Below are 13482 nucleotides of genomic sequence, written 5' to 3' on the forward strand. Positions count from 1 at the left end.
CTTAGTATGACAAACAACTTGTGGCGGCAGACTGAACTGGCTCATGGTGGCTTTAACTGAAAAGTTTTTAACTTTAAACCAAGAAACTTCCATTCTCTTTCCAAATCAAGAATAAAAATCGGGGTCACCGTGCAAATCTTACAATAGAAACTCGACAAATTACCTTAAATGTATCACCACTTGAATTCAAAATGGCCACCATTCTTGAGTTAACTCTATGGGGGAAAGTTAAATTTTCGATTTTTCATAAAAATAAGAGGGTTAAAACTTTATTTTGCTTTGAAATGAGCCCATACGAGTGGCAGACTAGGAAAGTGTTGTGAAAGTTCGAGACTTCAAGCACCTGTCCTCGAGTCACATTCTACCTTAAGGGGAGGGTAACAGGTCACAGTGCACTTGCTTTATAGAACTATTAAATTTTTAAAAGAAATGATCAGAAGTTATTATGTGGTACAAAAACATGGGTGGTCATGCTCTCAAGACCATACAACTACTGAAGCCAGTCCCATTCATGTTGAAAATTTTCAGAGATCATTGTAATGGAAAAATTCCAATCTGAATTCTGACTTCGTTTTCAGGGGAGAATATAATGTGGATAAATATCTGAGTGTTTCTCACATATTATGCGATGACACTAATGACAAGCACCTCGAATTAGCTGCATGCTTTTTCAGCAATTTTTGAATTTCATTGCAATCAGTTGGTTTTAATTCAGCTGAAAAGACATCTTGACTATTGTAAATATGGAGAAAAGTTTAAATTTGCCAACATCTTAAATTAGCGAATTTAAAGACTCGGCTAAATTAGCTAAAGAAGGATGCTAGCTAAAAAGACTTGTTTCACATTTGCTCTCGCACAGCAAGCTGAAAGTTTAAACCTTTTGACTTTATCGTGGTTCCTTTTTTCATCGTAGCTGATGATTGTGATATCAATAATAATACTTTACTTTATTGTCCAATCTAAGTGGAAAATTATCTTTGGCACCAGGCGTTAAAAAGCAAAACACTTCAACTACATAAAGAACAGTTACACAAAACGACAAACTACACATAAGCCAATCCTAAAATCCTGTGTTAAAAATGGAAGCTCTGCTTCCTGACGATAGTTTTGACATGTTCTTATTTAAAATGGCAACAGCAGACGGGATGAACGATTTCTTAAAACATTTTTCTTTGCTCTAGGCACCAATAATCGGCGACCCGAAGGTAAATATTGGAAATGACTATGTAATGGGTGAGATTTGTCATTCAAAATCAACAAGCAGATTCCAGAGTTTGGTACAATGAAAATGTGACTTCATCATTATGTGGTACAAAAACATAGGTGTATTCTGTGCGAGCTTCCAAAATATGCCATGCTGCCTAACTACATGTAACTTGAACGAGCATACCAAACTTGAATCAGGTAACCTGTCAAAGGCAGAGGTTACAGTTGCAGTGGCACTAGGTGTGTAAAATTCAAACATTTATTTGAAAAAATCTTCAAAAAAAATCATGATCTGAAATGTACACCTTGGCAACAATATTCATATTTCAATTAAGATCTCATAACAGGAATCTGAACCAAATATGGTTTTATTATTTATTGTTTATTTGATCTGTTTTTCCTTGATGACAGACAAGGATTTGTTCATTGGAAGTTTGGCATCTTAGTGACATTTTCTTTTTCATACTATCTGTTAAGCATTTTATTTTGACGCCAACAGTCATTTTGACAAAGCACATATCCAACCAAAACGATAAAATTTCAGTTTTTTTCAGAGAACATCTGTATTTAGGTGACTAATTGAATATTAAGGTAGTTAGCGCCTCAAAAGTGAATGACTTAGACTTTTCTCAGACTTTCCTCAATGAAACATTCTATTATCATCTTACCAAATCAAAGAAATTGGGATCACCGCATGCACAATTTGGTAATAGAGAAACAAATTTCCCAATACTTATGGACACTGGAAATTCAAAATGGCTGCCACCCCTGTATTAACTCTGGGGGGAAGTTGAATTTTCAATTTTCACAAAAATAACTTTATTTATTCCTTGAGCTTTAAAATGAGATTAAGATTCTTATGGAACCATCCTTCATTTTTTATTTCACATGATCTGCCCATACTTTCAAGGTCAAATATTGACTGTTGGCATCGAAGTAAGATATATAAAAAAACATTTTATGAAAAACAGACACCAATTAAAACATGGCAAAGTTTCTCCAAACACAAGTCACACAGATACGTAATAATAGTACAGAAATATTTTGAATGGATTTACAGATATCAATCTGTTTATATGCGCTGGAGGTCTTGAAACGCAAATACAATGTAACTAAAACTGATACTATTACTTATCATGGATAAAGAAAAGCATAAACTTATTCCTGTGTTTTTGAGAATAGAGTGCCAGTGCTAGTATACAAGCTTGAAGTCAACTGATAAAATATGAAAGACAACTAAAGCTCAACATACATGAAAAAGCTCCATTTGCTGTGAACTCTGGACTCATTTTCCAGTACTTTCATCTGTAATATGCAGCTTTTTGGTCAACCCCGAAAACTCATATTGAAATACGTACTGTATCCTTATAATGTCCGTTATTATTGACGAAAAATGAATATTGGTTTGGACTAGAATGCATAATTGTCAAAAACATAAACATGGCATATTGTATATATGCTATGATTTTTATTTGTTAGGCTTTATATTGTGACATGCTTCCGAGAAAAGAAGAACAAATGCACTCGTTTCTTGAGACAGAAAACATGAAATTATTATCAAAAGGTACAGCTATTATCCCTTTGGGAAACTAGGAATCTCAGACTGACCATGGATACATTTGCATTCTGTCCAGAGTGTCAACTAAATTACAGGAAATAGTCTGTTGAGTTGAATTCAAACTACTATGTATATATGAAAATCATCAATCTACAGTATTGTTAGCTAAAGCAATTGCCATAAATATTTCTACATGTCAATCTATATATCACCTGCAATGTTCCAATCTCCCTAGGAAAAAAAACTGCCAGTGTCTCTGAGCAATGTCTTACCCAGCCCTGCCTCACAGGACTGTGTGTCATAACTGGCATTAGGCGCTGCTGGTAACAACACACAGCCCTGCCACGCAGAGCTATTATGTTTTACTTGGCAGTCTGCTGTTTGCTATCTATGCACTCAATCTCCTGCATGGATGAAACCATTTAAATTGGGTAAGACATGGATTGATGGGTGCATGCACACATGAAACATACAGTGGGTATCTACAAACAAGAAAGAACTGGTGCAAAAATTAAAGTTGTTCCCGCTGATAATAATTTATAGGTCTGAAAATTGTATATTTTATGTCCAAAAAAATAACACATTAATTGTGATTATTGATATCAACTATCGTTGTGAAAACGATTTCACCCATGGAGTGACAAGTCGCAGAAGACTGAGCAAAGATGATCGTAGTGTGTAAACATTGATGGTTGAAAGTTCCTTACTGTTTTCCTCGGGATATTAGAGTATTGATAAGGACGAATCAACTTTTCAAATACCCAGAATCTATACAGCACTTTCTAAAGAACATTTAGTGTGAACAGACTATAGACCACGTAAATTGATTTGAAAATTGCATAGCCATCTTGACTAGAACTGTCCTTCACGTAGTCATAATGACATTAAAAAGTAAATTACATGGTTTAAACTTTCACGGACTTTGTAATCACTACACAATAAATCTAAATTCTCAGAAAAATTGAAACAAATGACTGATATGAGAATGTTAAAAGAGAAACTGAAATAATTCAAAATGAAATGTGAATTTTGAGATAGAAATCACCAGTAATGAAACAGGCTTGATTATTATCATAGATCCTCACAAAATCTTTGATAATCAGGGTGATAAGTGATCACAAGGATAATCTATGGAGGCAGCAAACAGTGTTATTTCAGAAATAGCTCATCAAATGGGAGACTTGTTAATATCAAGCATATCTATGAGCACTGTAAAAAAACTTGGTGATGAAAGCACCATTTAAGATCGCTACAGAATTCTAAAAACAGAAATTTGTTTCTGCACCAAAGAGACTGACAATGAACTCAATAATACAATTAAACCGACATCTGTAATTAGGTTGTTGACTGCCAGATATAGACAGACAGGAACGCACTCCTAAAGTAGTATTCCACACCAAGCATGGACTCATTGACCATAGATAGTAATGTCTATGCTTTTTTGCATGTTTTGACGCTTTCAGTGGAAATCAAAGACGCAAATACCACAGAAGTAACTGAACAATGTCAACTTTAAATTGTCAACAAGATATCGCTCCTTTAGTTACATGTAAAGGTTGGTAAAACCCTCCATTGTGATACTCAAACAGCCTGAGGCACTTTGTATTTGGGTTGGTTTAATCACCCCCCAAAAAAACTAAACTTCTGCCTATGGTTAGGGGTCTCCACTGTTGACAAATAATTAAGAGGTGGAAAATATGTAACAATCTGAGATAGTCTGTTAAGAATTGCTGTTTGTATCAAAGGAACAAAACAAATGTAAAATTAAAACTACAGACCACACTTTCTCATTTACCGCAGAGGATGCTGTACTCACTAAAGCTATACTTCATCAAACTATTTACAAGATTTTTCCATTTTGATATGTACAGTGAAGGGAATGGTTAATTTCATATTGTTCATCAATGTCCTCTTTTAGAAAAACCAAATGAACAACTCTGAGAAGAAGATGACAAATCATACTGTCTTTTTTTGTAGTCCCTTTGTTGATTTCGTTCCTGTGGAATTCACTGATATTGTGTTGATGGTTGTAACAGATTTGTAATTGATACAAACAAACTTGTCAACAACACAACAAGGTAATTTCCAGCATTTACCAAAATTCATAAGATGGGTGAGATATGTTTGGACCAATAATACTTTTTGAAAATAACTTCAATTACACAGCAATTTTATTTCAGTTCATTTGTTATTGACAACTGAAATAAACAGTGCTTTCTTGCAGCATTTGGTTCAAGCCATTTCAAGAAAATTCTTTGTTTGCCGTCCTTGGCTTTTTGAAAAAACCTACCAGGCAAAAACAAATAAAGACAAAAAATACAAGTGTATTAACATAAGCTCATATTTTTACTTGGTTTCTTTGGGAAAAATAATTTTTTATTTGACATAGTGCTAACATTGTGTTTGCTTTCTTAATTTATCTGAAAATCTCCCAGCACGTGGACGGCAAACACACAATTTTATTCAAAACACCTTACGTGAAAGACCAAAGTCTTGAATGGATATTAGTGCTCCATATTCAAGACAACTTATATAAGAGCAAACCACAGACCCTCGTTTTTCTCAAGGGTCTATGAGTAAACTTATTGAACAATGACTAAATAAACTTCTTTGTTTCCACACAATAAGAATCCCTTCCTCCCTCTACAAGCGAAGTTCTTTCTCCCAGGGACATTTTGATGACAGTTATCTGTTGCCATAGGAACATCAACATTCTATGCCTCCATGGAAACAATGTAGTTTTCAAAACATGATATAAAAGATCTGCTGGGATTTAGTTGTAGGGTTTTCTGGTAAACTTAAAATCTAAATTCAGCATATGATATTTATTCATTAGCAATCAAGATGAAGTATCATTTTATGTGTTTATATCAGAAATGGTTTCAATACCACTGTAAAGTTTCTTTTATATGGCACAGAAAGCTTTACTCAATAGAGAACTTAGTATGATAATATTCAAATGTAAATCACTTGTATTTCTGTAAACTTTATTTACACTACAATATACATTTTTTGATTGTCTAACCACAAAACAGTGCTGCGTTCATAAACTTTTCATTTTTTAGACCATAAACACACTGATCAACCTTTGTTCAGGCCTTGTAATGACAAAAACATATAAGATGGGTCATTCGGATATATCTTGATGTTTTTGTTATCAATCCATACATTCAAAATTGTACATGATTTCTTTATTATACAAATTGCACTGATTGTGTAGGGACAGCATTGGCAAACATTCATTACCATTTGTGATAGATTTTTTCTGTACAGACTCTAATCCAATGCATTATCACAGATCACGCAAATAAATCTTCATAGACTAATACAGTCAAACCTGTGTATATACGCTGACCATTGTACACAGGTTTTGTACCAAATTGGAGCAATTCCATGTGGCCACTGACCACACAAGATAGGTAGTTGTTCAGTAGAGGGACTTTAATGTGTAAAATGCCACAGGACCTCCGCAAGGTGATCGCTATAACAGAGGTGACCACTTTTTAAAGGTGACCATTACGACAGGTTTGACTGTATTGACAGAATACGCGATGTCACCACTGGCATGATATTTCATTCAAGCAATGCCGCGCTATCGTTCATGCCGTTGTTAACCAGGAGTTTGTAGAGGTTACCCACTGTGGCATCGGCTCGACTCTGCCAGGTGTGAAGAACCAGCTCTCCGGGAGTTGGTCTTTGCTCCCACAGTTTGATGAACGTGTTGGCATTGGGGATGTTGATGTCCTCGGCAAGCTTCCTCCAGTCCATGCCATCTGTCAGAGAAACAACAGGGCTGATTCCTAATGACCTCAAACTTGTATCATGAACTCCTTTGACAACCTTGAATGCCAAACATTTTCACTGCCATAATGAATTATTACTTACCTTCAGTGAAGACAAATTTTTGGCGAGGTCCTATATGTGTATTATATCATACCAGTATATTGATATGGCAAAATTACTGCAATTTGATTGGTTGAGACGTGAAAATAACTGGCCTATATTTGCAACTTGATATAGCATGGTTGGAACGTGCATGAGCTCTCAGCTGGAGAAAAATTCCATTTTTGATGTTTGATGCCAGAATTTCAAAATAATACCATGATTTCATAGAGATAAACCACCTAGTGATAGTTATACCACTTGATTTTGACCAGTTCGCTCCATATATACACTCGCTATCGCTCTTGCACATATGTCGTGAACTGGTCAAAATCTCCTGGTATAGTTGCTGGGTGTGGTCTATTGCTTAAACTATACGTTTCTCTCTGTAGTTTACTACATGCTCAGTAGTTTAGCAGTTCATATGCAAAATATTACAAGGTCTATACATCCAAGGTCTCTAAAGGACTTTTGTAGCCAATTTCAAGGCCTTTTTAAGGTAAAAGGTACCATTTCTAGATAAAATTTTCACAATGTATCACTTTTATATACCATTTTACATATAATTTTCATGATAAACAGTCTGATAATCTTATCATTTTGGAAAATTGGGGATGGATCATCTATTTTCCAGGATATTCAAGGACTCTATTTATTTTCCAGGGCTTTTCCAAGACTCTCCAGGAAGTTTCACAATTAAAGGACTTTTCGAGGAGTGCAGAGGACCCTGAAATTGATATTTGCTGAAAGTTTATCATACGACTTTTGGCAATTATTCAGGAATACAAGTTTGCCTCAAATGGTATTTTGGTACCGCCCACTGATGACCATAAAAATCCTGTTAAGGGCTTTGACCCAAATTCAGCAAGACCACACAGATCAAGAGTCGCAGGATGGACAAAATTTGGCCAAATCTCGGTCAGCAGAAATGTCATAACAACAAAGCTGTATTCAGCTATACCGCTGTAATGCAGTCATTGATTTTGATGTTACTGGAAGTCAGTTATATGTAGTCTTTGCAGTGCTGAATTGATGAAAATATTTGACTCATTTAGACTTGTTTCAACCGTCCAGTGTCAAATCAAAGTAAAGTAAACAGTGGGGCAAATACATTGTCTTCACACAAACATTCACTTTTTTACAGAGATTACCCCTATTTTCCCTATACACTGGCCCAGCTTAATTGGAAAACGCGATGGCACTAGATCATACCATGTTGGTGAAAGGATTACACAGTCATAAAGTCATTTCTTATTTCTTTCAGTAAATTTGAATGTATATTAATCACTGTAACAATAATTTGTTTGCCTCGTATGGAGTCAATTAATTCAGCATGGACACGATGCTGTATGTATTCCTTACCTGCGCGTGGTATGGAGAGCAGGTTGACTAGTTGGGTTCTGATTGAGAATGGGATGTTTTGTAGTGGTTGTTTCTCTGCTAACTGGGTACCTGGAAACAGAAAAGTGAAACATTCCCAATCAGTTGTTTGTCTTGTGAAATAGAAATATTAGGAAATTTATGACTGAATGATATTAGACGTAAATCATCATAATTATTTTCATCAAAGAGTAATCTTTGTCATCTGATGCAATACAATTCCACTTGTAAAGTGTCATTTCAGTCTACATCAAGTAACTGTACTGGAATCTGACAACAGCTTTTGCACTGTAATCTGAATCTGAATTCGATTCAAGCCCGATTATCCAAATTCTACATTATGTCACACTTTCCTCTGATTTCAATGTGTGAACTGTCATGAATCAGTCAGAATCTGAATGCTACTCTGTCAAAGCACTTATGACTCATGATGTAAGAGAATAAAAGAATGAAAGATTAGAGAAAAATTCACAATCTATAGAGATTAAAACTGGCAGAAAGAGCAAAATTATTTGAGCGAATCGCAATTACACGCAGAACAGTGATACCACTGGAAGACTAGAAATTGTTGTGGAATTATGGACTGTATACTTCCACAGTACACTCCGTTTACTCACCTATTTTCCCAACTCCTCTCGGAATGTGCTCCTTGAGGACTTTAACGATGTCATTGCGTTTTATGTCCCTCATAACTCTCACAAAGCTGCGTATCAATCTACACTGAGTCTCCTCGTCTTGCTGCATGGGTCTGGTCATGCTTTCCCAAACCTTACTCACACAGGCTACATTGAGGGGGTTAGAAGTCTGCAAATTAGACAGTAATAATAAAATGAGATATACATATATCACTGTAATGTCATGTGAGAAATTATGCCGATAACAAAAAAAAATAGGTTGTGCTAATATATGTTTACTTTGTATATACAACTGAAAATTTTAGATCAACCAGCTTGAATTTCATGACACCAACAATTTTCTATTGAAGCACTGGGTGGGGCGGGGTGGGAGAGAGAGTAAAGTAATTCAGAAATATACTAAAAATGCAGTGGTGGGTGTCTATGGAAACGATATTCTGAACAGCACTTTTTGCGGTTACAGGTTTGTTACTAAATATAGCTGCATGTGTGCAATATCTGACATTGCTGTCCAAGGAAAAATATTTTTTTCTCTGGCCTTACACACAGAAATGTGAAAATCTACAGTGAATGGTAGATAATGCATGATTTATACTAATTTAATGGAGCACAGATTTACTTGAGACACAAACTGATATCTAACAAAACAACTCAGTGGATCATCTTCCAAAAAGCATAATGAGTTTGTGACTTTTATCTATTTTACAATCCTCTATTGAGAGCAGAAGTAGCTAAAATTTGCTTTTTTTCTAAACAGTACTAATGGTAACATAATATCAGTGTCAGTCTTCATGAGATCCAGGTTCATAATCTCACATATTCTTGGTACCAATCTGTGAATTGCTGAGGATAATTTCCCCTTGTATTGCATGACTCTGGTTGCATCTTTTAAGACCGTCTCAGTGAATATTATATGGAAAGGGATTCACAGTTTACCTTATGCAGCTCCATTTGTTTGTCACCTGTCAGTTTGAGTTTCTTCACCACAACGATGATGTCGTCTTGGTTGAAATTTAGCCTCTCCAGATCTTCTAGGAACTCATTGGTGAAGAGCACTTCAGGTTCATCGTGGGGAATATTGGAGAGTGAATCACCCGCAGCTGTTGTTGAATTGATCAGAAGAATTGACACCAGTCAGAAGATTATTCAGTGTGTACTCGCAATATATCTGATAAGGTATACAGTCTGATATACAGTCTGCAAGTTTCCAGCTCCAAGTTCAACTCACAGCCATATTGTGTGTGTGAATATGGTCAAGTTTTGAAGAGGCATTCATTGTTTTAGGGGTTTTGCAACGTATTTTAAAAATGTGTCAAAAACCGTATGGGGAAATGTAAAATTCTCGATTTTCACAAAGAATAAGACTGTAACAGTGAAAACGGTTATGTTTTCATATGTTTTAAAATACGCAATCACAAGTGGTACACCAAAATACTTTGTAAAAGTTTGAGAGTCTAAATATCTGTCTCCGTGACACACTCTCCCCTTATTCAAGGTGGTAAAATCACCACCAGCTCAAGGTAAATGAATGACGTTTACAGCGTATCAAATCAGAATCAAATGATCTCATCAATTTCTGAAAACCTACTCACCTTCAAAGTTTCCACTCATCCTGCCTTCTTGAGATTCTCTGCCTGGGGGTTCATCAGAACTGGTGTCTGAGTTGACAAAAAACAATGAAGAGAAAAATAAATATTCAAAAGAACAATGAGTTCAAAGGAGGAACTGTGAAAATGCAAGATACTGAGACATTACAACCACTGGAAAGGAAGTAGTGAGGGCTTGAAAGGTACATAAATCATTTCATATCAAATATTATGCAGAGTTGATACACCCGTATATACCGGATGTACCTTTAGTCTTCACAAGGACAACAGATGTGACTTTACCATTTTCATCAGTTTTACCGTACAAAACAAATTAGGCCAGAGAAAAAAAAATCTTGTTCATCGGATTTTTTGGACCAAGTGCCAAGAGCGGTGAGCGAATTTTTTTTTTTAGGCCGAAGGTAAACACGGTTCTCTGGCGTTTATGCACAGATGCAGACAAGGCAAGATAATTGTTTCCTTTTTACCAGAAATATCTCAGACAAGAAACACTGATACTGGTACCTGAATTCAATACTATATTTCCCAACAATAACATAGGCCATTACATTCACAGTTAGTGTTTGCACAACATATTCTGAGTATTTCAACATTCTCTCAGAATAAAACTGAAATGTACAGCAAATCACTGAAATCCAACAATTCAGTATTGTCCTTTAATATTGTCCTGGTGGGACCTAGCATCTGAGTTTTTTCATTTTACTTTGGCCCCATGTTTTGGCCTCTTTACCACTGTCTCTAAACATTTTACACAATGGTCTAACAACACTGTACTGTGATCGGAGTGAAGTTATATAGTCATCATTCAGATCGTACTTTAACATCGACTCAACCATGTGTTTTGTCATTGCCGTAAATTTTATACTTTCAATGCAATTTTCATTCAATCGGATGCACCGTCCATCTGCTGTTGAGTGTCATGATCTTGTTGAACAAATCGCCGAACGTAATATCAGGACAAACACTGAATAGCGTCTTTGGAACTAACTGTTGGCCATCACTTCGAATGTTGGCGATCAAATTAATACTCATGATGTGACATGTACTAACCTTTACAAAACGAGGAAATTTCTGGCCAAATCGACCCACTTTGCGTCGTGATTCGCCAAATTCAGACGTCATAACAACGTGTCGGAAGTCTCATTCAAAATCCCGTGCCCGCGAAAACCCAACAAAGTGTAGGGCGCCACCAGCAGCAGTACTAAAATATTTGTAATGCGGAAGTAAGAATTTGCCGCGATCAAAAAAAAATTCCAAATATGCCAAAGTAAAAGCGGCGATTCCGATGAACAATTTATTTTTTCTTCCTGGCCTTACATAATTGTTATTATTATTATTCTTACAGTACATTAAAACAAAGAGTACCAGCCTTCCTAGCACTATGGGGTGTGTACAATGTGCAGCACCATGTTGACAAATGAATTTTAGTCCAGGCTAAAATCAAATTTTCAACGATAACATTTGACATATTGCGCATACAGGTACGCAAAAAAGAAAAAGACAAATTGGACGCTAGGCATAACTTTCCATGTGATTTTGAGAGCATACCAAGAAAATGCATGCCACAAACTGTGATTTTTGAATTGTTTTCTCAACAAAGCACACATGTACTTCTTGCTCGCTTTGTCCGTAAAGGATGTACATTTGAAATTTGATCCGTTCACCCACCATACAATAATTGTGGCTGCCACATGTTCTCTGGTTGAATAGTGGAATGATCCCGAACCTACATTCCAAACTACTACAGATCCTGTGCAAAAATCGCTCACATATTATAACTCACCTGTGGGAAATTTAGTGCGGACATCGTGGGCCAAACGATTCAGCCTTATACTCTCCAGTCCTTTGATCAGAGTTGCAGTAGTGGCATCCTTGTGTTCCCTCTTCCACTTGCTCAGCATGGTGTGGATCATCTCCCTGACATCGCCACGGTGTTCATACTCTATGATCTCAATGTCACTGTCAGACACACCCAGCTTCCGTGCCAGTCGCTTCCAATCCTTGACAGACAGGTTATCTCCCACAAAGTCAGTGCATTCCTTCAGGATGTCCTCCCTTTTCTGCTTTTGAACAAAGAGAAAACACTTAAAAATGTGTGTAGTGTTTCTGCATTACTTCTCTTTGATCTGATGATAAATTAAAATTGTATCTGTAGCTAATGATAAAATACCTTTTATAAACTTATGAACGAAAACATCATTTTATTGAAGGCTTAATACCTGGTAGATAATATCTAAGTGTTGTGCTGACAATATTGTACAGCGACTATGAAGTTCTGGTAGTTTACAGAAAATATTTTAGTTAAAAAAGTTTTCATGACAAATTTACTTCACGTTACCTTTTCTGAACTCTTTTTAGATGAATTTGAGTTGCTGACAGCTGGACGGTAACTTTCCTTTGAGTTGCTCTCAGCTAGCAGACGATTTTCCTCTTCGAGTCGTTTCAATTGTGCCTGTGTTATCATGAGTTCTGTTTGTGTTTGTGAACCTCCAGTGCAAGATATTGCAGCAGGAAGCTCACTGATTGATGCAGTCATACCCAGGTGTACATCTCCAGGTTTCCTCCCACAGCTCCACTCTCCTCATACGCGTCTGCCTCCTGACCAGAGTTGGGATTTCCTCCAGCCTTTGGTTTGCTTTCTGCATTGTCACCTTGCGGCTGTACACTTTGAGAATATCTAGCAGTTCCTGGTTTAATCTCTGGGTGCTTGACCTGCTCACAAGGCTGTGATGGGCCATCAAAAATCCTTGCCCGAGCAAGGATTTCTTCCATGGAGCCTCCAGGCTGAGTGTTCTCAAACGGCAGCTTGGCGCCTTTCTTCCCCGCCTTCTCTTCCTCGGACGGCTGCACACCTTGCGACACCTGTTTCATTTGTACAACTTTGTCATCCTTGTAAGGTCACCGTCAGCTTCCAGGTCACTACTTTGTAACCTAGCAACACCATCTCTAGCATTCATCACTGGACTGGCTCCAATGTTTTGTACTTGAACAGATGTTTCCACTGGTTGTTGGTCCACGATTTGCAAGCTTTGGAATCTGTCAACAACATCGACATTTTCCATACGCTTGCCTGCAAGTACAGTCTTTAATTTTGCCAACTCGGCTTTCACTCTCTCCTTGTCTTGTCTTTCAACCTGCAGCCTCTGTTTAAGTTCAGTCAATTCTCTCTCCATCTCTTCACTTTTGTCATCCAGTTCCTTATTGATTTCATTCA

General features: G+C 36.7%; 1 protein-coding gene across 2 annotated transcripts; it reads right to left on the minus strand.

The window, feature by feature from the left end:
* Positions 1 to 1569: 1569 nt before the first annotated feature.
* Positions 1570 to 13379, minus strand: LOC139140213 (uncharacterized). Of its 2 annotated transcripts, none has more exons than XM_070709303.1 (7): positions 12607 to 13379; positions 12052 to 12328; positions 10254 to 10319; positions 9598 to 9761; positions 8644 to 8830; positions 8009 to 8098; positions 1570 to 6537 (listed from the first exon to the last, which is right to left on the minus strand). In XM_070709303.1, the coding sequence occupies exons 1-7, from the start codon at positions 12802 to 12804 to the stop codon at positions 6338 to 6340; spliced, it is 1182 nt and encodes a 393-aa protein (XP_070565404.1). In that variant the 5' UTR covers positions 12805 to 13379; the 3' UTR covers positions 1570 to 6337. The 2 variants fall into 2 exon arrangements, with proteins under 2 accessions (XP_070565404.1, XP_070565403.1); XM_070709302.1 differs by having other exon boundaries at positions 12052 to 12331; positions 12607 to 13377.
* Between the last annotated feature and the right edge of the window lie 103 nt (positions 13380 to 13482).

The sequence above is a fragment of the Ptychodera flava genome, chromosome 9, assembly GCF_041260155.1.
Source record: "Ptychodera flava strain L36383 chromosome 9, AS_Pfla_20210202, whole genome shotgun sequence".
Taxonomy (NCBI): Eukaryota; Metazoa; Hemichordata; class Enteropneusta; family Ptychoderidae; genus Ptychodera; species Ptychodera flava.